This window comes from Equus asinus, chromosome 11, assembly GCF_041296235.1.
Source record: "Equus asinus isolate D_3611 breed Donkey chromosome 11, EquAss-T2T_v2, whole genome shotgun sequence".
NCBI lineage: Eukaryota > Metazoa > Chordata > Mammalia > Perissodactyla > Equidae > Equus > Equus asinus.
Genome location: NC_091800.1, coordinates 39,316,217 through 39,342,669, shown reverse-complemented (window position 1 = coordinate 39,342,669; position 26,453 = coordinate 39,316,217). Strand labels below are relative to the sequence as shown.

The 26,453-nt window shown below is 36.0% G+C and overlaps 1 protein-coding gene across 1 annotated transcript in view; it reads left to right on the top strand.

The window, feature by feature from the left end:
• DIAPH3 (diaphanous related formin 3) overlaps positions 1 to 26,453 on the top strand; it is a 489,528-nt gene that overhangs the window by 244,061 nt on the left and 219,014 nt on the right. The window contains exon 20 of the mRNA XM_070480866.1: positions 1,028 to 1,129. Coding sequence (XP_070336967.1) covers positions 1,028 to 1,129 — 102 coding nt within the window. The remainder of the gene's footprint in view (positions 1 to 1,027; positions 1,130 to 26,453) is intronic.

The following is a 26,453-nucleotide window of genomic DNA, read 5'->3' as shown; positions in this document are numbered from 1 at the left end:
AATTTATATAGCATGATGTAGGCTTAATTATAGTTTGTACTTGCCCCTTGGGCTTGTAGAGAATATACTGATGCTATAATCTGAGTTTGTAAGCACCAAATACTCTTTTTTTTTCTTAACTTTAATATCAATACACTAACTTGTTGTAACACTATTAGAGTCAATTATATTTTGATACAGAAGTTCCATATAGACTTTATCCAAGGGACGGTTTAATCATTTGTTTTAACAGAAAAGCATAATTCTCTGTGTTCCCTTGGTCTTTCTCCATTGGAGGGTTTTTTGGGTCTAAGTGTGTGATTTGGGAAAGCCTATGCATGGACAAAGGAGCAAGAACAACCAAATGAACCCGTGGTTTGTGGACTGCAAATGCTGCAGGCAAAAGGATGTTACAGCCCAAAGGATCTCTTTGTATGCTTTTATCTGCAAAGTATATCATTCTGTGTCTTCAATGCCTTTTCAGATTTTCTTTCACATCAGAAAATTTACTTTGTCTTTGTTTTAGAGAGAACTTCATTTTTATTATTAAAACCATAATCGTGTTGGTTAGGTCTTGCAAGCACTGTCATTAAAATTCCCTTGATTTCTTTTCTATTCTTTCCCTTGCCTTTTAGTAGCAATATGATGATTTCTTTTATCCCCCTGAGTGAAGTGTTAAAATATATTTGGCTTTGCCTGAAATTTCTGACATTTAATTCCTTAAAGCTGAAATGTAATTGATCACATTTATCCAGGTGAGAAAGCTGTTCCTTTGGTATAGGTTGAATTCTTCTTTCTCAATTATGTAGCTAATCAAATAAACATTCAGTAGTGCTTGATTTGAATATATAATAACTCTGGATAGAGAAGAGGAAATTGCTTTCAAGATGCAGAGACTGTAGCTTATGGCTTAGTATAAGGGAGGTTACCTAGAAATAATACTACAGATTAACTTCTTCACTGCTTTCCTTCCCATAGTTTATTGATAAATTTTCCTAGAACTCAAACACATTAAGTGAAGATATTTTCTTTTGGTTTTAATTTTTAGAACTTAATAAAGCATCTTCCTGATCAAGAACAATTAAATTCATTGTCTCAGTTCAAGAGTGACTATAACAACTTATGTGAACCCGAGCAGTTTGCTGTCGTGGTGAGTACTGTCTCTCAGAGGGAACTCTCTTTGGAGGGGATTTTTTATACTGTGCAAAAGCAGGGGAAAGACAATGTCCCACCTTGTCACATTATTATTACTCACAAACCTTTAATGTCCATCTTGCTTTTTTTTTAAACCTAAGGATATTTATGGGAAATTCTCTTGATTTAAAATATATGTTGAAACTCTAGCCTTAAATTAAGTCCAAGGGGCTTTTAAAAACTATAAACATGATTTTTTATATTCTCCGTTTAATGTCAAAATGTAAAATGAAAACTGTATTCCTTGTGACTAGAGAGTATATTTATGATTTATTCTAGAGCTCTGTATTCCAGCATATTGTGAAAGTAGCTTCAGTTTCTCATCCTAATCACTCAGTTCAGTTCATCTCATATTTTAGACTCTGAAATTAGAAATATAGTCTCTTTCTTGGCAATGAGGGTGAAAAATGAATACATTTAAAAAAAATCTTTGAGACACCTTGATAATCATCTTGTTCCAGCCTCCTGTTTTATAGACGTTGAGGTCTGAAGAGGTGAAAAGACTTGCCAGTGTTATATATTAGCTGTGTTGCAACTTAAAATTAAGATTTTTATCAAGCTTGCTTTCTCCTGCTTGTTCCCCCTATCATTAAATTATCATTTTGAGGTTGGTTACACTGAGTCATCATGACTATACTTTAAAATAGTGTTGTTTTATTTTTATATAAGATTTTTTTCCCTTTCATCTTCAATTATATTATAACTGACCTCCAGGGATGTGATGGAGCTGTATTTGGTATAATTGAGAAAATTTGAGTTGGCTCAGTAAATGGCTGTGTCTGCACACTGTATTTTGCATGTTGCAGGCATTTGCTGTTAACCTCCTTCCTGTCTCTTCATAAACCCATTCTACTCAGACCTGCCTGCAGCCCCTTCCCCCTCTCCCTGCCCCCAAGTTCACAAAGCTCTGAATAGAACACAGAAGACGAAAAAGCAGTGTTTCCTATTTGCAGTCTTATAATTTTTATTATACAACTTTTTAACTTATTGTCTTTACAAAAATGTTTTTCATTTTTTTTTTAATCCAATTCTCCAGGGCACTCTTTTCTCCTATCCTTTTTTTAAATTTCTTTTTTCTGTCTTGCCTTGCTTGCTTTATTTTCTGTTACCTATCACTTTGTTTTTCCTTTGATCCCCATTTGATTCTCTGCTTGCAATGGCTTCCATATGAGAATAAGTGAACAAGGGAGAATTTGCATTAAATTTTTAACCACAGACTACTTAGAGTTTTGGTTTTTGCCCATCCTTTTTGAGTCTTGAATGAGAATCATAAAATGTAAAATTATAATTTTGAAATATTTCCCATGCACATTACAACTGAAACACAAGCTTACATGAAAATGTCTATTTCACAAGTAACTTTTTATCTTGCATATCATCACAGAAGAGATTTATGATGATTCCCATATTCTAGTGATTGTCACAGAAGAATGAGCTCAAACTTGCAGATATTTTAGGTTTATTTAAAATAGCCAGGTTATGCCCTCCTTTGAAAATCTAGAGTCTACATCAAAAGATCTATGAGTTACAAGCATTGTACTTGTAGGGGTCAGAAAGTTAAGACAACTATATTTCCAGATACCAGGGCTAGAGGTTATAGTTTTGGTTTTAAGATAGAGATAGGCCACTTCTGTTTCAGGACATGTCAATTCAAACTTGACTTTGAATACACACATTCAATGCCAGGTCATACTTGACTGCAAATGGAATATAATGTGGAAAGAGGAATGCTGTTGAAAAACATCTGCTATGGACAATATGAACAGTGCTTTACCATCTGTTGATTATGAAGATTCTTGAACGCATTGTTTTAAGTTCTGGTTTGTGTGGTACTAACACTTTAAAATATAGTTTTTTTGGTGAAGAAAGGAGAAAGTAAGTTGAGGGAAAAATGAGAACTTCTTACATTCTTTTTTTTGTCAAATAGTAACGTTCTTCAACTTTACCTTTTTCCATTTTAACTTTTCACCATTCCCAGTCTGGCTCGCCCTACTCCTTACTCCTTCCCTCCAAATGAAGGGAAATTTGCTTAAAGTTGCAAACAGTACTTGAGAATTACCAAAAAGAGTGTGTGGAACAGTGTGGAATGCCTGAAACTTTTTGTTCTTTCTGAAATAAAAGCTCCATTTTAAGTTTGCTAATTCAATAAGGAGTCATATGTTTTCAATTTATCAACATGATATAAATAATAGAATAATTGGGTGGTTTTAGGAAATTGATTATAATTGGCATGCATATTTCTGTAAGATTTCCATAACACTAAGTTTTACTTTCAATGAAACAATGAAAGTACATTTGCATCCAAGATGGGCAATTAACTTGAGGCAAACTAACTGCAGATTCCTTCAAGACTTTTATCTTAAAGGAAAACATTTACTTTTTAACTAATCCTAGATTTAAAGTACTCATCATTTCTGCCTGAAAAATCACCAGAGTCTGCATGCGGGGAATAGTCAGTTTGGGGATAACCTTTGCTCCTCCCCACCCTGAGCTAGGGCCAAAGCTTCCCTTTTCATTTAATTTTCACCATACAAAAACTTGCTTTTAGCTCTGTTTCAACTTCAGGCTCTCTAGACTGATATTATGATTTCTGGCATTGTTTTTATTTTAACAACAATCAGTTAAAACTTGGCAGTTGTTACTTGCCAGTCAGTTTAACTTTATTTTATCCAATTATGTAAATTCATTAATTTGATTCATGTGAATTACAGATTTCTCAGAAAGGTGTGTTCTGTTTAAACAAACATCCAAATTTGATACAATGGCTAAATTCACTACAGTTGTTTGCATTATATAATCAACTTTAGTTGTACACAAGAATTATGTAAAATAATGAATAAAAAGCAGCTCTACCATTACATTGGTGTTAGTTTATGTTATTTTCTCTTTAATAGAAAGGCAGTGTGCAAAAGCAGCACATCCAAAATGTTAGTAACCAGTGTTAGTTACAGAGCAATTAGAATATATAAGATATAGCATGTAAATTAAAAATATGTTTTACTTTTATCGTATATTTCTTACGTACGACTTTCCAGACCTCTATGTCCCATACAGTGTGGGATACAAATGTGCTATTCAGAAATATTATGGTAATATCCATTAAATCATATGTCCTTGAAGGTTTCTTTCAACCACTATTTGATATATCTATATTCTCTCCAGGTTTGCTGTAATAGACTATCGTATCCACTTTTGTTTCTCCCTCGAAATTGGAAGCAAAATTCTTTAATGTTGATACTATTTCTATTCCTAAAAAAATAATCTTAAATGTGAGAATACTAGATCTGGATACTTTTATGGGTACCAAGGGGTTTAGTCATTGATCTATTATTTCTAGTAATTCAGCATCTTAAGGTCCTGAACGAATTCTCCTTGTAGTCCTTATGACTTGGGCACTGGCTGATTTGAGCAGGACAGTTGTCAAAGTGTTCTAGAGCTGGCCCTATCCCTGCGTTGTAGTCTAGTTGTGCTGGTGACGTGGTGGTGGGTGGGCTGGTATCTTTTAGAATTGACATCCAATGCTATGAATTCAGGGCCTAATAGTTTAATGATACTATAGACTTTTGTTTTTGTAGCTGATTACAGTGTATTTATATGTCCTCTGTTTTCTGGGAGAAACGCATTAGTAAATCTGAACAAGCTGTCATTTAATGCTGAGGGACTAAGGGTTCTGGTCAAATGCTACTTTAGGGGGGTGCTCTGGGAGGTGGTCCATTTCTGTCTTATTTTGTGTGACTTGAAATGGATGAACCACTTAGCATGCTGATTTTATTTGTTGGTTTACGTTCTGGGCAGAGGACACTGAGTACTGACTGAAATGCTTAATTTGAAATATTCTTTTCCCTGCACAGTCCAGGACAAAACTTTTTTTGTTGAGAAATCAGTTTCTATTTGGCATGCCTAGTAGCTTCATGCTTTATTCAACTTAATTTTCTATCAATATGATTAAGAAATGAAAACATATTTCTTAGGAACTCTCAATCATTGAATCAATTGCCTGTCTCTTTTCTCGGATTCCTTCCTTCTCTCTTCAGCCCCAATACCTCCTCTTTCATCCTCCCAAAATATTGCCTATTTACCAAAGGTTGGTTGCTATTGAGTAGAACCTGATTTTAGTTGTATGACTGCATCTCGTACATTTGCAGTGTTTCTTTGATCAATAAACCATTAGGTAAAATCACTGTGCTCACAGTGGCATGGTTTAACCGTGTGAGAAATAAGATATGTAAATATTCAATGGGATCAGAAGATTAGCTCAAGTTTGAAAAGAGGTCTAAAATTTGCATTTTAAACTTGATGCACTAGACTTTCTTTGATTAAAAATTCTAGGTTTTTGAGTATTTGTCTCCGTGTTATTTAATTCTGTTAAGCTGCTGTTCTTCAAAGGAATCAAACGTTTATAGGAAGATTGAATTGAACAAATGTCCTGTTTGTGTACTGTATTTTGATCTGCCACCATTTGGTGTCACTGTAGGGCAGGGCTTTTAAACTTTGTTCAGTAGAGGGCTCCATTATTTTTAATCAAAAAATGTTGTAGGAAGTTCATGCATATTTCTGTGCATTCAAAATGCCTCATTCTAAAATGCACCCTAATATTCTTGTTGTAAAACATTCAAATAACATATAAAAATATTGAATACAAAGTGGAAGTTCCTTGTCTCCCACTACCTCATTGCATTCTATACAAATGATCGTTTTTAACGTTTTGTTGAACTCCCAAATCTATTTCTTAGTATTTACAAATGTATGCACATTTCGTGTGCACATTTAAAAAATACATTATTCTGTAACTTTTCAGCATAAAATATATTTCAGAAATTTTTTTCATGATGTACTGCACTGTTTTTGAAATCTTATGTGCTATTTCATGGTCTGTACTATGACTTTTTCTTTTAACCATGCCCTTAGTGAGGGATCATTAGTTCTTGTTTTGCCCTGGGTTTTAAAAAAATAATTCTGTATACATCTTTCTATATGTATTTGAAGGCAGTGTATATAGCAGTTATGAGCATGGACTCTGGGTTTAAATCCTAGATTGACCTTACTAGCTGTATGATTCGGGGTAGTTATTCATTTTTTTGTACATCACTTTCCTTCTTTATGAAATGGGACTGTATGAGTTTCCTATTGCTGCTGTAACAAATTACCACAAACTTAGTGGCTTAAAAGAACAGAAGTTTATGTTATAATTCTGGAGATCAGAAGTCCAAAATACGCCATCAGTGCTGTATTCCATCTGAAGGCTCTAAGGGGGAATTTATTTCCTTGCTTTTTCCAGTTTCTAGAGGATGCCCATATTCCTTGTTCATGGTCCAGGATCACTCTGACTTCTGCTTTTGTCATTGCATCTCCTTTTCTGACCCTCTCCTCCCCTCTTATAAGGACACTGGGATTATGTTGGGCCTACCAGGATAATCTCCCTGTCTCAAGATCCTTAGTTTAATCACGTCTGCAAAGTCCCTTTTGCCATGTAAGATAACATATCCAAAAGTTTCAGGGATTAGTTTGTGGCCATGTTTGGGGGAATCATTATTCTGCCTACCACAGGGACAATAATAGTGCCTACCTCCATCTCATTATTCTGAGTATTAAATAAATTGCTGTAGTGAATATGTGTAAATCATCTTATAATCATAAACTCACTATAAAGGTTAGCTTCTGTTTTGGGTATTGTTATGTCTCTAGGAAAGAGTCCCAGAATTTGAATGGCTATACCAGAAACTATTTTTATTCTTTATAGTTACTGCCAAATTGTCCTTCCAGGAGGCATGTCAATTTACACTTTTATGAACAATATACTTGAAGATTCTTTTTCTTGCACCATCACCAATACTTAATATTACCTTTCCTTTTTCAGCTGATTTTTTTCTTTATATTTCCTGATTATTAAATTTCTTCTTAGTATTGCCTATTAGTGTCTTTTATTTTCCTATTATATATTTTTCCTTATTGTTTATAGGAACTCCTTATATCATCTGTATGTTACTGCTTTGTAAATACTTGCAATTTTTCTCATGTGCCTCTCATTCGTCTTTCAGCTTTTATTTATGATGTCTACTGTACCTTGTGTTTTTGAAGTTTGGGTTTAAAAGTGAATTGAGATACACAAGACCCATGTTACTCACTGATGGGAATGTGTCCTGTGGATTGGGACAAACTTTGTCTTGGTACCTAATAAGAGCATGGGAAATCCAGATTGATTGATTAAATCTTTAGTTATAAGGAACATCTTGTAAAGATGTAAAATGAAGAGTGAAATGCCAGTGAATATCCTTTTCACTGGCTCCCTAAAATCCTTCAGTTGCTCCTCATAACTTTTACATGGATGTTGAAATTCTTAGACTAGTATTAGGCCTTTAAAAAAAAAACAACAACTTCATTGAGGTATAATTGGTGTACAATAAAATGCACATATTTAAAATGTAGAACTTGATTCATTTTGACATGATTACAACCATGCAAGGTAATGAATGTACCCATCACCACAAAATGTTTCCTTTTGCCTCAGGCCTCTCTGTTATCTGCTCCCTCCTACCCATCCACCTAGCATTTGGTCTCTAATAAAGCAATTCCTGCCATCCCCTCCTACTTCTTGTCTAACTATTCCCCTGTTCATCTTTCCTCAACAACTTGCTGTGTTCTGTAGGCACTGTGCTCAGGCCTGTTAATACGCTTCCTTTCACCTTTCTTTTGCTTTGAGAAAGCCTGCTCTGGAGTGCTTTCCCTAGCACTTCTGTTATTCCCTACAAAATCCAGTATCCTTCCTCTTTGTTACCATAATGCCCTGTCCATACCTCTAAATGGCTCTTATTATTCTAAATATAGAGTTATTTTACACGTCAGTCTTCATTTATGCTCAGAACTTTTTGATGGGCTGGAGTGTGTCATGCTCGTGTTTATATTCCCAACACATGACACAGCTTCCAGCATGTAGTGGCAACATTATATTGGCTAGATGAATGTATGAAATAAGGAAGAGATGAACAGAAAGGAGGGGAAATATATAGCAAGAACAATAAAAACAAAGTTTGAAAATTTTTTTAAGATTTTATTTTTTTTAGGGCAGTTTAAGGTTCACAGCAAAATTAGGGGGAAGGTACAGAGATTTCCCATAAACTCACTCCCCCTCCCCCCCCCCGCCATGCACTGCCTCCATATTATCAACATCGCTCACCAGAGTGGTACGTTTATTACAATTGATGACTCTCCATTGGCACATCATAATCGCCCCAAGTCTATAGTTTGCATTAGAGTTCACTCTCGGTATTCTACATCCTATGGATTTGGACAAATGTTATAATGACATATATCTATCACTGTGTCATCATATAAAGTATTTGCATTTCCCTAAAACCAATATTTTTTTAAGTCACTTTTTAAAATAAAAATGAGTATTTGAGATAATTATTTAAAGTTTTCTTAAAATGAATCTCTAGAGAATGACTTCTCTGTAGGTGAGAATGGCTCAATTCAAAAGTAGACCAAGTAACCAATGCTTCTGAGCATGAAAGTCTGAATTTACACTTAAAAAAAAAGTAGAACAGGGGCTGGCCTAGTAGCACAGCGGTTAAGTTTGCATGTTCTGCTTCGGCGGCCTAGGGTTCGCCGGTTTGGATCCCGGGTGCAGACCTATGCACTGCTTGTCAAGCCATGCTGTGGTAGGTGTCCCACATAGAAAGTAGAGGAAGATGGGCATGGATGTTAGCTCAGGGCCAGTATTCCTCAGCAAAAAGAGGAGGATTGGCGGCAGATGTTAGCTCAGGGCTAATCTTCCTCCAAAAAAAAAAAAAACCCATAACCATCCTATGTGATTCTGCCACTTAACTTGTACACTTGTCACAGTATTTGACTGTTCTCCTGATACCACACCAGCGTTAGACTTGGGAAATGATCCTTCTTTAACTCAGAAGACCATGTTGTTTAAGTCTGAGAATACTCAGTGTACCCTATACAGTACTTCTTTTGGTATTCAGTGGTTTTATTTTCTAAAAGGTGTTGGAGAAATTGTGATTTGATGTAAGAATCATGGCTTATGGAAACACCTTCAGAAAAGACTGAACAAGATAGATGAGGAAGCTGAAAGAATATCTCCACTGAGCCATCGCTGCCCCAGACTAAATGCCTCCAAGTCTTTCTTTCATTCCTTAGGTGTTGATTATTTCAAATGCTTTGCAAATGTCCAGATATAAAATCACTCATGTTTCACAGAGTTATCTCTTTAAAACTTAACAAAAGACATGGAGTTAGTATGATATAATTTCTTCTTCAAGAACTCTTTTTGGCTTCTTGTAATACTTCCTTTTCTCATTAATAATTCATCTTCGCTCTTGTCTGTCAATGAGAAAAATCTTGCCAGTCTCTCCTCCTGGAAAATAGAAGTTGTTGTTCGTCTTCTGTTGTTTTTTGGTACCTGTCCTCTTGTCCAAGATCTCTCAGATTTCATGATGCTTTAGATAGCAATCTCATCTGCAAATCTTTCACTACCTAGGGAGGACATTTGTTTAGAATAATAAACTATTATGACTGTGTTCAGAGCTATTTACATCTTAGAGGTCTGCTCGTTTTAATATCATAAGCATTCAGCTGTTAATCGGTTATTCTTGTCACTTTTCTTTGGAACCTTCTTGATCTGCTTCTACCAGTTTCCAGGAGTTAATATAGGCTCACTAGCACAGATGGGTTTTCTTTCACCTAGTTCAGGGCTTATTAATTTAGCTTGCTTTTGCTTATCATTGATTTGTAGCCTAAAATTCTTCAGACATTTAATACTTCCATAATTTGCTTATAGTCTGATTTCTGCTTTCCATCTCCTTCAGCAGTCTGGGTCAAAATAGTCACGATGCCATTTGAATTTTTAAACTTTTAGAAATTTTGTTGGTTTAAGTAGTTAAAATCACTTGTCAGCTGAAAAATATCTTTACCTTGCACATACTATTATTTTCTCTGAAGATCTTATTTTCCTCACAGATTTCTTAATTCTTCCTACACATGACACGATGGAGGTAGACATTGACAAAACTCTTCAAAGGGCTTTTACATCTTTTCTTTATGTGTTTAACAGGTAGTATAAAATAATTTGTAACAGATTTATCGATTTAAATGAATATACTAAAATTCACAGAAGATTAGAGGCTTTTTGATGGTTGGACTTAACGTGGCTTCACTGCTGATAGATCGAGTATATTTAAGTACCTTTCTGATATTGATTTGACTCTCATTAGTTGATTCTAAGGGAAATGGCTCCAGGTAGCAACTATTCCATTAATGTAGGTGTCAGTCTTTTGGTGTGACAGGGCCTTGGATTGCCAGATATTTTATGGATGAACTTAGACCTTGAGATTACGTTGATAACTATACCACTGTCCGATACATTCTATTTGAATATCTTGTCTCCTTGGTTCAGCAAAGGTTCGCTCATTCATTCATTTATTCGACAAATATTTATTGAACACCTGCTGTGAGCTGGGCGTTGTTCTAGGCTCTGAGTTTACTGCAATGAACATGTCGCTTTCTTCTTCTTGGTCCTACCTTTTAGTTGAGTTTAGTAACAGTATACACATAAACAGAAATTTAATGTAATGTTAAGTAATAAACACTCCTCAGGAAGTGGTGGGCTGAGGGTAGTATATGTGTGCGTGATTAATATAGTTAGGGAGGGCCTCTCTGAAGAGGTACTGTTGGAGCAGAAGTCTGAGTGACTTTAGTTAGCTGTCTAACTATCTTGGGGAAGCATGTTCTAGACAGAGGAGACCAGAAGCACCAAGGCTTTGAGCGACAAGTGAGTTTGGCACAGTTGAGGCCAGTAGCTGTGGCAAAGTGAATGAGGGGGAGGGAGAGTAGAGGTAACATTAGAGAGGCCACCAGGAACTTGCAGCCATGGTGTGAGGCCTGTGGACCTTACTCTAAAAAAGCCATCAGAGAGTTTTAAACAAAGAAGTGAAATAATCAGATTGATGCTTTAGATTTAGATCTATTATTCTGGTGGCTATTTGAGGAATAGGTTGTGGGATGGGGGCATAAATGGAAGCCAATGGCCAGTTAACATGCTATTACAGTGATCTAATTATTAATGTGACAAATAATTGGGGCCTCACAGACTTGATGGCAGTGTCACTGGTGAGAAGTCATTAGAGTCTGCATATATTTTGAAAGTAGAGGAGACAGGATTCCTCATAGATTGGATTTAGGGGGTGAGAGGAGTCAAGGATGGTTCCAAAGTTCTTGGCCTGTGCAGTTAGAAAGATAGAAGTTTCTGTTTACAGAGATGAGGAAAAGACTTGAAAGAGAAGCAGCTTGTGGGAGGGAAGATCACTTGAAATGTCTGTAGACGTCCAAGTGGACCTATGGAGCATGCAGTTGGGACGTGAGCTGGGAGTTCAGGGCTGGAGGAATAGATAAATGCCACAATAGGTGGGATTTACAGCCATGGGACTGAATGAGATCACCTAGGGAGTGAAGTAGAAATGTAACACAGGAGGCAGTCAAGGGCAAGGGGAAATATGCAAACCTTACTGTTTTTCTCAGTCTTTTCCCTAGAGTGGGACTCATCATCAGCATGGTTTTATTTGTTTCTGCTGCTACCACCTCTCTGAGGAAAATTCCCATCCCTGGTCTAGGGAATTGTACAAGGTGATTTTATAATATGACACTATTGCAGTTTGTTTCAAATACGAAGCATGAGCAGGGGTGAGAGGGCTGTTTGGCATTTGTAGGATATAATTCATCAGGGATCTTTGGAAAGAAGCTATTGGTCATGAGAATATGTGTCTGTGGAAAGAAAGAAAAACCTACTTTTGCTGTCGTAGGACAGAAAATGGAGTTATCTCTAATACATCATCATAATAAATGCATTGTGCCTATATTACGACCTAAGATAAAGTTAAAATGCCAAAAGTGTGCAAGCCTATTTCTTGATAAAATAACTCGTTTAATCAAGGGATTGAGTGCATTTAGTTCAAATCTACATCAAAATAGTAATATCAAATCCTGCCATTAAGAGGAAAAATCACTCACATACTACCAATTGTGTTCTCAGTGGAGTGGGAGGATAAGTGGAATTGAACTCTGAATGAATTCTCTTATGAGCTTTTGTTACTCTTGTTCCCTTGAAATTAGTAGAATGTCAGCTATATTAAATAACTGTGCAGTTCCTTAATTTATTAGAACTAATAAAAACACAGCATGATCAGAATAATATGCTATTTCATTGAGTCGCTGACTCTGATGAGCTTCTCAAAAAGTTTGAATTTTCAACTGTGATTTATTTTGATCTTCCCCATGTTTTTCACTTTGACGTAAAAGGTACAGAATTTTGCTTGTGTTTTATATAACGTACATGTAAAAAGTATGAAAGAATTTGATAATATTAAGAAATAATATCTACCTCAATTTATCTTTAACACAGTCTGTTCTTAACATAACAGCTAGTGACTTAAGTCAGATAATATTCTGTGTCTGCCTGTAACCATCTGGTGGCTTCTTACCTGAGAGGAAAATCCTAAGTCCTCGCAATGGTTGACAAGGCTCTACATAATCTGCCACTGCCTTGGTGTTTCTTGCCTCATCTTCTACCACTCTCCCCTGGCTAACTTAGCTGTAACCACATGACCTCTGTTCTGTTCTTCAAACATGCCAATTACATTCTTGGGGGTTTTATACTTGCTCTTGGGGGTTTTATATTTACTCTTTACTTTCCTTGGACCTTGCTTCCTCCAGATAACCAAATGGCTTGCTCCCACGTCCTTCCGTCTTCTGTTCGTATGTCAACTTCTGGAGGGCTTCTCTGAGAACTTTGTTTAAAACTGCATGCCCAGTTGCCCACAGCACATCGTTCTCTCTTCCCTGCTTATTTTTTCCCAGGTACTCATATTCTCATTTACTGTATTGTGTTCTGTCCATTAACCTGCCTATTAGTCTATCATAACAATGTCCATGAGAGCAGGAATCATTCTCTCTGGTATCTATTGGTGAATTCCTAACGTCTTGAGTAATAATCTCGCATTTAATAAGTGCTCAATAAATATGTGATGAATACATAACTTTCCCTAAGGTACTTTATGATTTATTTTAGATCCTGAAAAGCTGGAACCATTTAGCTGTTGGCTAACTGAGGCTTACTATGCAACATGTTCCTACTATTGAAACATGAATCGAGGCTAAAACAACTTCATCTTGGTATTCCAGATTGCTTCAAAAATCCTTTATTGCACTTCTAGTCTAATTAGACAGATTTCGGTTTGAATTCTTAATTTACCATATACTGGCTATGAAACTTTGGACAAGTTTCTTAACACTCCTCAATTTAATTTTCTTTCTTTATAAAATGCATGTGAATTTAGAACCTATCTCATTAGGTTGTGGTGAGGTTTAAAGGAGAACATGCATGTGTGTAGTCAATAATAAGTGCCCAATTATGTTAGCTGCTATTATTATCATCATATTTTTATTTTGAATGTTTTCTTCTCATCTGTCTTGATCAAATTCAGGACCCACTTTCTTTCTTTGGAGCCATTTCCTACTTTACAGTTAGAATTTTCTCTCCCATTGTGCTGGGAACCTCTAGCATATTTTATATATGTGCTTTTGCTCCCATTGCTGTTTTAAGAGTTACTCTCTTAGTGTTATGGACAACCTCATAATTCTAGATCCAACATAAGTCCTTTCATTTCTCATGTTGTATGTTCTCGACCTGGGGCAGCATTTCACCCTGTTTGCTTTATCCACTTTCTTGCTTTTCTTTCTTCTGGTTCCCATGTGCTTCTTGTGTGACTACTTCCCTGGCTCTTTTCTCATTTCTTCTAACACTTAAATCAGCATCTTACATTCTGTCCTTTCCTCTCATTCCTTTAAATACCCTCCTCTCTCAATGATTACATCCACCTCAAAATTACTTACTAGTAGCTCCCTTTGAACAATTTTTAATTCTTTCAGAATTTTTTCACTTTGGCTTTTAAATACATACTTTAATCCCTTACAGAGAAGCAAAAGGGATGAGTTAGGGGTGATACTGATGAACATTTCAGTTATGATCAATTATCATGACTCTCAGATCTTATGCTGAGACACCATTCTGGAGTATTTGTTTTCTGTTCATGGGAACAGCTGTCCAGAATAGAATTCAAATTACTGAAAAACTGATAAGGATACTCTTCTCTTCTATATTAGTTGCATGTGTTGGAGCCAGAATTATGAGCTAAAAGGTTTCTACTTCTAGCTCTCTGACTAGGTATATCCAAATCCAACTGAGGACCTTAACCTTAGGAATCCCCTGAAATTGAAGTCATCCAGTTGCATACAATAACAGCTTGATGGTTATTATAGAAAGTGTGCTCAAGGACAAAAACAAAGATTCTACAAGTTCATGTTAACTATATGCGATATTCCAAAACAGCAGGTTAGCCTTCTGCTTGTAAATCATCTCATGCAATGGGAAAGCTAGAGGAGATTAAGATCTTGCTCTATGTTAGTGTAGTCTGATTATTTTCTTAATATGGTATCTGAGACTTGTTACACTTAGAAGATGAGAGTTTGGATAACAGGAGCAGGAAGCGAGATTAATTTTGGAGTGTCAGGTCAGTGACATAAGTATTGCACCAATTGAGCAACTGTAGAGCAGCCAAGTAATTACATGACCGGTACACTATTTGACTTTTGTACAGTGATGTACAGTTCACAAAGTATGTTTATATACATTTATCTGATAGATCCCTCACAACAGCCCCTTAGGGTTGCAAGAACTGAAACTCCTATAGAATTAGGTGACTTAACCAGGAAGCCTCACACCTCATAAATAGAAGAGGATTCAAATGCAGGATTTCTGACTCCGTATTTCCATGTTGTGTTTTGTCTCCACTGTATCATGTGGTTTCTAGTCACGAGCCTTGGTCTACTGGCAAAGAAGTGGATGGATACAGGAGGTGGGAAAAAGACAGATGAATGCAAAGGGAAAGATTTTTAAAGATAAGACTTGAGCCTACTTTGTGTTTTTGCTCAAGACCAGTTCTATCTCGGCTTTTCTTTACAAAAACCAAATACTAACCATTTTTTATCTTCAGAAACTCGGCCCAATAGGAGGGAAGTCCTCCGTCTTTCCTTGAAGAGCCTGGTGAGTGTAGATGTTTCTGGAAAGTGAACTGCCTTGTCTGGCTCGTTACTCTTTGTGCCTGACCACTGACTTCATTTGAGAAGCCTTTCCCTCATTTTTTGTCCCCTGGTTGACAGGGAACTGGAACTCTGATGCTAAAGATAAGGGCTCTTGAAAACTTCTGAGATACCCAGAAGCAATTGTATAAAGTTTTATTTAACTTAATTTGCAATGTGGCTCCTGGGACAGAGGGTGGCGGTGTTTTAGTCCTGCATTTATTCGGTTCGTTATAGTACTTGTCTGACGTTTTTTCCCCCTCTTAGCTTATATTTTTATTTTGTATTGAATTGTATGTTTCATTAAACATCCTTATCTTTCATACCAGACTTGGCTCTTTTGAAAGGATAAATGTGTTTGTTTTCTTCTCTCTAACATTGGGTCAAGTTTCCTGTCCTGCAACTCAGCTATTATCCATTATTACTACTATTTTTCTTTCTTTACCAAGGATGCCAATTTTGTATCCAAGTCCACATATTATATTTATTTAAGGGATGGGCTAGGAAACAGCCAATGTGATTTTTTTTTCCCCCTTTAGTGAAAAGTTAGTGTTAATTTATGTACCACCAGCATCACCCCTACCAAATCATTTGACGTATTATTATAATTTTTCCAAATTCCTATCTGCTAGGAAAATCTTATTCTCTTTGTGTATGTGTATATGTATGTATCCTGTACCACATATAGTACATTGACTTATGTTTATACACTAAATAGTCATGATTTAGTATAAATTTTAATATGTTCAAGAGTTTTCAGAGTTTGTGGCTTTATGCTGAAACTGTGATTGGACGAGTATTTATTCTATCAATTCTTTGTTCATTGATGTCGCATTATGTGTTTCTTCCTATAGTAACTATGTGACATTACTGGAGTTTTATGCTATGGGCAAGTAGAGTCTTTCTATCCTACTTTATCAATGTTTTCTTTGTAAGTAGCTCCCCTTGGAACACTAGCCACAGTAAAGCACCTAAATCATTCTGATCAATTGAATGCCAGTATGTTCTGAAAGGATTTAAGCTTCCAGCAGCTTTTGTATTATAGATTTCCTTGACACTATCTTTGTTTATGCTTTTCCTAAGTTCTGACCTAGAGTTTTTTTTAAAACAGTCTATATTTTGAGTGTAATTAAGAGAAATCTAGTTCAGTTAGCTTCATGACAATCCATTGCTTTATTGCTTAATTGTCTGTTTTCTATTCTATTCTCATTCTATTACTTTAGCACTTTTTTTTTTCCTTGTTTACTTTTCTCAGTTTTTTCCATTAAGAGAGGCTATATCTACTGTGTTCTTAGCCCCTTATTTTCTTACTGGATTTTTATAACCTCCTTTGGAACCATTCGTGATTCTGACTGTTGGCTTTAGTAATTACTTCTCTTGCCAGTTAAAGACTACTTTTTTATCAACTTTATCCCCCCTCAAATGCAGATTCCCACCTATTTTTCCTAATCGTGGGTCTTAGCTATACCCTAATCCTTTGTTAATGTCTCCTGTCTGAATCCTACCTTCACACGTCCTCTGTCTCATCACACCTTAGTCAGTATCCGCATAGTTCTCTATTCTGTCTGAAATGCAGACCACAGACCTGGCCTTTCTGGCATCTTGGGACAAAGCAATAGACACACTTTATTACTGAAGGGCAGAGGAGTTGCCTGAAAATGTATCACAGTGATTTGATTTGAATGCTCCCAAAACTCACCCACCAAATCAATGGCTTGAACAGAAGCATGAACCCAAACACCAAATGAGTTTCTGAAAGGCCATTGATTTATTTTTAGAAGTCCCTGAATGAATTTTATTTGTCTTAATGTAGAAACAGAATAAAAGCTGTGAACAATCAATGCTAAGAAACACAGCAAGGTGTCATTCTTAATGGGCCTGGGTTTGGAATGAGTACAGAAACACCTTTGCCATTAATACCGTGGCATCAGAGAAAGAGCAAGAATTTGTAAAATGGCATAGGAGAAATTAAAGTCGGGGCAAGGAATTGTCATAAAAGAGTATCTGGGGAGAGTTATTTTAAAATATGAGCTAGTTAGCAAATGTTGCAGGAAAAAGGCCCTCTCATTCTTCATTACTTTTGAATAAACTAATCTGCAACATAGAGAGTTTTTCTGTGTCATTATCTCTTACCTCCACTTTCCCGACCCTGCCTCCCCCAAGTACCACCCAAAACTTTAATGTCTGTTAGTGAGACCAGCTTCTGGAGATAGAGATAAAAGGGTCAACAGGCTGGAATTACATCTGAAGATCTGACTGTGTTCTATATTTTGTTTGAATCCTATGTCCAGCTCCAACTTTCCCTTTTACTCTGTGACTAGCTAACCCTTACCTGGTCCACTGATCATTCTGGAACATGTAATAAATTAACCACTTGCACGTTTAGAGGATTTAGCCAAAGTAGCTCTTGAATGAAAATATCGTGTTTATGGTATTTTAATGATTTCTTGTAATCCTTCTTTTAAATTAAATTCTGAAAATCAGGCAGGGATTACGATGCCTTTGGTGTTTTTGTTTCATACATGTTAATGAATGGCAATGGGAACCCAAATTTAAAGTAGAGTAAAGTGTGGGTATTAATTCTAGAAGAATATCGTTGAGAAAAGATAAAATGTCCAGGATGGTGATGCTGGGCCAGTCTGTCATAACTGTATATTTTTCTATTTGCCATGTGTTGATTACTTACTATGTTTCAGGCCCTATGCCTCATGTTTTGAATGCATTGTTATTTTCCACATAGCAGCTAGTGACCTCTTATTATAAAACTAAGTGAGATTATGTCACTTCCAAGCTTAAAATACTTGGATGCTTTTGAAATTTACTTTGTTATATTAATGTAGCCACCCCAGCTTTATTTTGATTAGTAATAACATGGTATATCTTTTCAGTCCTTTTCCTTTTAACCTACTATGTTACAGGTAGCATATTAGTTGAGTATTGTTTTTTTTTTTTAATCAAATCTGATGATCTCTACATTTTAAGTGGAGTTTTGGCTATTTTCTTTTAATGTGATTATTAAAATGGTGGGGTTTGGGGCCGGCCCCGTGGCTGAGTGGTTAAGTTTGTGCACTCTGCTTCGGTGGCCCAGGGTTTCACTGGTTTGGATCCTGGGTGCGGACGTGGCACCGTTCATCAGGCCACACTGAGGCAGCGTCCCACATGGCACAACCAGAGGCACTCACAACTAGAATATACAACTAAGTACCAGAGGGTTTGGGGGAGGGGGAAGAAAAATGGTGGGGTTTGAATCTACCATCTTGCTATGTATTTTTTATTTATCTCATCTATTCTGCGGTACTCTTTTTCTCTTGGATTATTTTAATAACTATCATTTTTTTGGCTTATTAGTTATACTCTTTGTTTTATTAGTAGTTGCTTTAGGGTTTATAATATATATTTTTAACTACCTTCAACTGATGTTATACTACCTTATTTGTGTAGTGTAAAAGCCTTGCAACAATATACTCCCATTTTCCTCCTCTTGGGCTTTGTGCTACTGTTATTATATGTTTTGCCTGGGCATGTGTTTAAAACTCTTAACACATTGTTATTATTTTTACTTTCAACAATCAGTTGTCTTCTATATCTATGCATATGTATACCATTTCCAGTGTTTTTCACTCATTTGTGTAAATCTTAATTTCCACCTAGAATTGTCTTCCTTTTGCTTGAAGAACTGTCTGTTACATTTCTTCCGATGTTAATGAATTCTTCTAGTTTTCTGTCTGACAAAGTCTTCTCTCACTTTCATTTTCAAAAGTGTTTTCATGGGTATAGAATTGCAGGTTGGCAGTTTTTTCTCTCAGTACTTTAAACATGTTACTGCACTGTCTTCTCGTTTGAATGATTTCAGGCAAGAATCTACCATCATTCTTAACTTTTTTCCCTCTGTAGATGTGTCCTTTTTTTCTTTGATGGTTTTGAAGATTTTCTCTTCAATACTAGTTTTATACAATTTGATTATTATGTACCTTGGGTTTTCTTCATTTTCTAATCCTTGGGGTTCATTGAGTTTCTTGGATCTGTGGATTTTTAGTTCTCATCAAATTTGGAAATTTTTTAGCCATTACTTTTTCAAATATTTTTTCTATACCTCCCTTTTCTCTATTTCAGGGACTTCAATTACACATATTTTATTATGAGGCATATCTTAGGCCTCTTGAAGTTGTTCTGTAGTTCACTGATGCTCTTTTTGTTTTTCATTTTGGATTATTTCTATTGCTATGTATTCCAGGTCACTAATATTTTCTTTTCTTTAGTCTAATCTGCTGTTTTTCCCATTCAGTCATCTCAGATATCACAGTTTTCTTTTCTAGAAATTCGAGTTGGGCATTTTTGTTTTATGTCCTTCATTTCTTTACTTAAAATCCTCAATCTTTCTTCAACCTTCTAAAGCATATGAACTGTGGTTATAATAATTGTTTTAGCTTCCTCATCTAGTAATTGTGTCATCTATGCATTTCTGAATCTGTATTTATTAAGTTTCTTCCTCATTGACTGTATCTTCCTGCTTCTTTCGGTGCCTAGTGATTTTTGGTTGGCTACCAAACAAAGGTTTTACCTTTTTGAACTCTAGATACTTTTATATTCATGTAAATATTCTTGAGCTTTGTTTTAGCGGGCAGTTAAATTTCTCAAACGGTTTTATACTGTTATGGATTGTTTTTAAGGTTTGTTACATGGAATCTGAGTAGCCTTAAATCTAGAGCTTATTTTTCCCCAATGTTGAGGCAGTACCCTTCTGAGTACTCACTATCCCAGAAATTATGAGGGTTTTCCACTCTGGATGGTGAGAACAGGTACTATTCTCAACCCTGTGTGAGAATCAGGCACTGTTATCTCCAGTCCTTTGTGCTAATTCTCTCCCTGGCCTTGAGTAGTTCTCCCACATGCATGTGCTGATCAGTACTACAGTTAAAGACTAGAGGGGGATGCTCTTGAGCTCTCCAGAGTTTTCTTCCTGTGCTACTCCTTTCTGCTACTCCTTTGTGGTGCTCTGTTCTGAGAACTCTAGCTGCCTTGGCAGTCTCAGACTCCTAGTCTCCTGAACTCATGGAGAACTCCTGGCTTCCCCTGGGTTCCTTCTCCCTGTGCTGCAGTTTGGAAACTTTTTTTTACAGTAAGCTGGGGCAGTCATAGGGCTCACCTTGTTTGTTTCCCCTTTCTCAGGCACCACTGTCCCACACTGCCTGGTGTTCAGTGTCTGAAAATGTTGTTTCAAGCAGAGGGGGCAAATCCAGTCTCTGCTATTTCATCTTTGGCCAGTAAGGGAAGTTCCTTTTGGATCTTCTGGTGCTTTCTAATTGAATTATAATTGGTAAGGTGATCTAGTCTCTTTTTCTTCAACCTACTATTTTACCACTCTCTTCCTTGTCCACTGTTTCAGCCATATTCATTTTCTTTTCCCACCTCAGGTTTGCCTTTGCTCTTGGTGTTCCCTCTGCTTCAGCTCAAATGCCACTTCATCATGGAGGTGCTCATAATGATGTCTCCCCATCATTCTCTATCTACCTTACCCTATTTTTTGCTTATCCGTAGCACTTATCCTTATTTAAAATGATGTTGTCTGTTTTGTTATTTCTCTCTCTCTTTCTCTCCCTTTCTTTGTCTTCTTGCTTATAGTACACTTCATTTGGACCAGGTCCTTGACATCTTATTTTCGGTATGAGTCTCTCGGTCCTCAAACTGTGTTTGGCATGTAGTAAGGTTCAATAAATATTTGATACATAAATGAATGAGTAATTATATCTGACTCTCACATAACTCCAGAGATGAGCATTACCATTTCATAGATGAGGCAACTTGTTCACTCAAGCAGTAACTATTACAGCTCAGCTGTGGACCATAGTTTTATGACACTGGAGGACACAGTCTATTTCTAATGGTGGCAGTCACTCTTGTGTTTCTGTTTGCTGTGGGTGCCCACTTTCCTTGAAGTTGCTTTCAGCAGTGGTTTCTGGATGTTTCAGTACTGGAGCAATTTATTTTCAATATTTAAAGATTAATTTTGAGTTAATGTTAGATACAAACTACTTAGAATGTTGGACATAGGGACTTACTGAATTATTGAATTGTTGAACTTGAAATTAAGTTTTTGGAAATCTTGTTTCTATTTTTTCTTCATTGGGATTTTAAATCTTCTATATAAATAACTAAAAAGTGGGACATTTAAGTCCGTAATAGGAATTGTGGCGTGTTGTTTTTGTTGTTGTTATTGTTTTTTGGACTCAAAACATGATGCTTTCTAGTCAGACTGTCTATGTAGTATTGAAATTTTATGGCACAATCTGCTTAATTTGTTTCATTTGCGAAAACAAAACAGAACATCATTACAGTCACATACTAATTACTAGCCATGCATCATTCATTTGAAATAAAGCCTAAAGCATTTCGTAGTTATAAGCGAAAAGGTCTCTTATGATTCATCACTTTGCAAACAACATTGTTTTAAGGTTGCCTGCGTATCATCTAGTGCCTGGGAAGCATTTTCTGTATTCTGCAAATCTCAATATGCAGGTCTTACATATTCCCATCTAAGATGACATTGGGAACGTAATGGTAAAGGGGAGACTGGACTTAAGGAACTAAGTTAATATAGAGTTAGGCAGTTCTGTCACACTTGTGACTTAAAGTGTAATTGTTGTGGATATAGGCTGATTTATTTGATGTCTCATTCTTGAAGCCATCTGGAATGGGTCCATAAAGTACATTTTTAATAAAGCTGAGTAAATACTATAATGGCTGTTTAACTCAGTGCACTGTCACCACTAATACAAAGGTAAAAATTTGATGAAAATAGGTTATATTCCGCTATTTACAGAGTTTCAAAGCATCTTCCTATAAATTACGTATTAGTTATAAAGGAAAAAAGACAGTAACTTAATATTGGAAAAACGGGTGGACATCACCCTATCCCAATGTGTATGTAAAATACATACTTTTTTCTCTTCTGATTAATATATATGTATGGAGAGGAAGAGAGAGAGAATATGATAAAACAAATGGGGTAAAATGGAAACAATTGGTTAATCTGGTATTTTTTTTGTATTCTTAAAACTGAAATTATAAAATGTTTTTAAAATTCTATTTACAGTAACATGAAAAACTGTAATATACTTAAGAATAAATTTAACAAAAGCCATATAAACCACTAACAATGATAAAAGTGGACAAAATATGCAAGTCATCTGTTTTAAGACAGTACACAACCAGTGGAGAGAAAGTGCAAACCTTGGGAGAACAAACTCATGAACTCCCTGAACGCCCAGCTTTTGGCCTGGTGAAAGTTTGCCAATTATAGTACGAGAGTTAAAGTTTGAGCAGAGGGTGTGGTTTTCACTGAACTGAGGAGGCAGAGATCAGAATTCAGGACAGCTGAAACAGCTGGAATCTGCAGGGCAAACCATTTTAAGGAAAGGAATTGTACAGAAAAGGATTCTAGTAGTTCATGTGGGGATCTCCTTTGACTCTCTTCCTGGAGGCTGGGGCTGTTCATTGGCTGAGTAAGATTTGCCTGGTAGGACCGGCTCCAATGTGAGAGCAGAGCAGAGACACTGGAGGTCCAGCATTATTGGAAGACTTTGGAATTCTGATCCTGCCAGGGTAGAGAAATCTTCTTCACGCTTCATTAATTTAGTTGTCATTCACTCAAACAACTGGCAAGATTGTACTTTAGGAATGAAGGCCACACCCTAAAGGAGTACCTACTCTGCACCTACCCTAACAAACCTATAATCAAGTCTTTCAGACGCCTCTGGGAAGAACGTTTGGAGATTGAGTCCTACCAAGTTAGAGGGCTAGGGAAACACCTTTTACTTTCCACAGAGCTTCCCTAACAAAGTGTAAACTCAAGCTGTACGATTGAAGGTGATCACCCAGCAATTGACTCGTCTGTTAAAACAAGAATGAACATTTTCCAAAGGAATATTGCAGCTCAAGAGCTGTTACAATATTTCAATATTTTACTAAAAGGTAAAGAATAATAAAATGGGCTGTATTGTCAAAGGAAAAAACAGCCAAATAGACAAGATGGCCCAAATTTTGGATTTCACGTGCAAAGACTTTAATGTGGATATTATAAATATGTTCAAAGAACTAAAGGAAATTATCTTCAAGAAATCAAAGAAAACATGGTCTTAATTAAGGAGTCTTTGCAGGGAAATGAAACTATAAAAATTGACCATATGGAAATTCTCAATCTGAAAAGTTCAATAACTGAATTGAAATATTTAGTATGTGGGTTTAATAGTGTACTGGAAATAGTCTAAAACACCAGTAACTGGAGTCACAAAAGGAGAGGAGAGTGAGATTGGGTTGACAAAATATTGGAACAAATAATGGCCAGGAAATGCCATACTGAGTGAAAAACATAACCTGTTGGTTCAAGAAGTTCAACAAACCCCACCCAGGATAAAGATAAAGAGAAACACCTTGGCATATTCTAGTTAAACTGCTGAAAGCCAAAGGTAAAGAGAAAATCATGAACGTAACTTGAGGGGGGAGAAAAGACACCTGACAGATAGGAAAATGAGGATGAGAGACTTTGCTGATTTAGCAGAAATAATGGAAAGCTGAAGTCAACGGAAGAGGTGTATTTAAAGTGTTGAAATCAAAAAACCCTGAAAACTCAAAATTCTCTATTTAGCAGATACCTTGCAAAAATAGGGTTAAAAAAAGACATTTTTTAGTCATGTGAAAACAGAGTTTGTGAACTGCTCTGCAAGAAATGCTGAAGATTATCCTTTAGACCAAAGGGAAGTGATACCAGATGAAAACTCAGATCCACAAAAAGGAATAAAGAGCACCTGAAATAGTAAGTAAACTATATAGTAAATAAACTGTGTTTTGTTTTCTTCTCATAATTTACTTAAAAGAAAACTAATAATTAAAAAAATAACACTCAGGATGGGGTTTACATGTACATAAAAGTAAAAGGTATGATAGTAATTGCACGAATGATGGGATAGCACAAATAGAATTGTCCTATTGTAACATGACACACAGGAAATGAATCAGGAGGTGTGAAATGTGAGTGAAATGTTGGAAGGGTGAGGTAGGAAATGAAAAATATGAACAGGTACAATATTGACTTAATAACTCTAAATAGAGTAAAATAAATAAATGCATATTGTTAGTCCTAGAGCAACTCAGAAAAATGTAATAAAAAGAGAGTTAAGAAGCCAGTAGAGGAGGGGGCCGGCCTGGGGGCGCAGCGGTTAAGTTCTCATGTTCTGCTTCTTGGCAGCCTGGGGTTCGCCGGTTCGGATCCCGGGTGCAAACATGGCACGCTTGGCATGCCATGCTGTGGAAGGCGTCCCACATATAAAGTAGAGGAAGATGGGCATGGATGTTAGCTCAGGGCCAGTCTTCCTAAGCAAAAAAGAGGAGGACTGGCAGTAGTTAGCTCAGGGCTAATCTTCCTCAAAAAAAAAAAAGCCAGTAGAAGAAATAAAATGAAATACTAAAAATCGCTTAATTAACACAAAAGCAGGAAAGGGACAAAAGAGAGGTAAAAAGCAGAAAGGACAAATGGAAAATAGATAGTAAACAAGAAGAAGAGTAGCATAGCTATATGTATTTCAGAGAATGTATATTCTGAGGCAAAGCATATTACAGAAAATAGTGACATTACACGTTGATACAAGGAGTAATTTACTAGAAATAATCATCTTAAATGTGTATGCACCTAATAAAAGAACATTAAAATTCATGAAGCAAAAACTCGCAGAATTAAATGGTGAAATAGGTAACACTCCAATTATAATGAGATTTTAATGTTCCTCTTTCAGTAAATACTAGGAAAAGTCGACGCCCCCTCCCCAACCCCGCCCCGGCCCCGTTCACCAAGGTAGGCCATATGGTAACATAAGTTTCAGTAATTTTCAAAAGATTGAAATCTTGCATGTTTCTCTCTAAAACAAAATTAAATTGGGTAATAATAGAACATCTCTCACTGTTTGAAAATTGCATATCATAGTTTTTAATTACTTGTGGACCAAAGAAGAAATTATTTTGAACCTAATGAAAGTAAAAACAGTGAAAAAGAAAACCACATTCTCAAATTACAGATATCAGGAATCAAAGAAGGGAATTCACTACAGAAAATTAGAGACCCATATCATACCTAAACACATATGCCAAAATTATCAATAGAATATTTTTGTATCAAATATTATAATGCATGAAAAGGAAAGGATATCATGACCAAGTGGTTCAAGGTTGGCTTAACATTTGAAAATTAATTAATATAGTTGACAATATTACCAGAAAATAGGGAGAAAAATCATATAATTATCTAGATGCAAAATAGAAAGCATTTGACTGAATTCTACCTTGTTTATGATAAGGAAAAACTCTTAGCACCTAGAAATAGAAGGAAATTTCTTCAACCTGATAAAGACATCTGTGGAAAACGTGGAGCTATCCTCATACTTAATTGTGAAAAATTAAATGCTCAGTCTTTTATGACTGGAAACCAGGCAAGGATATCTATTCTTACCACTCTTCAGCATTATAATGCATATTTTAATCTGTTTAATAGGAAAAGGAAAAGAGATAAAAGGCCTGTACATTGGAAATGAGGAAGTAAACCATCTTTATTTTTAAGTGACCTGATTGTTTATGTGAATTCATAAAGAATCTACAATAAGCTTGTTAGAAGTAACTGGTGAATTTAGCAAGGTCACAGAGTAGTCGGTATGCCAAAATGAGTTGTATTTTTTCTCTACAAGCAATGATATATTGGAAAACAAGTAAAAATACTACTATTTACAATAGCATCAAGGAACATAAAATACTTAGGGATACCTTTCACTAAACATGCAAATTTTCTACGCTGAAATCTACAAGATATTGCCGAGAGAACGTAAAGAAATTATAAATAAATGGAGATATTTACCATGCTTATGGCTCGGAAGACTCAATATTAACATTTCATTTTTTCCCTCAAATGACCAATAGAGTCCTGATACACATATTCACGTACCCAATCAATGCCAGCATGTTTTATTATAATAATCAACAACATGTTACCAAAATTTATACGGCAGGCAAAGGACCTGGAATAGGCAAAATCAGTTTTGCAAAAGAACGAACTTGGAGGACTTAGATTACTGGTTTGATATCAAGACAGTCAGGCTTTG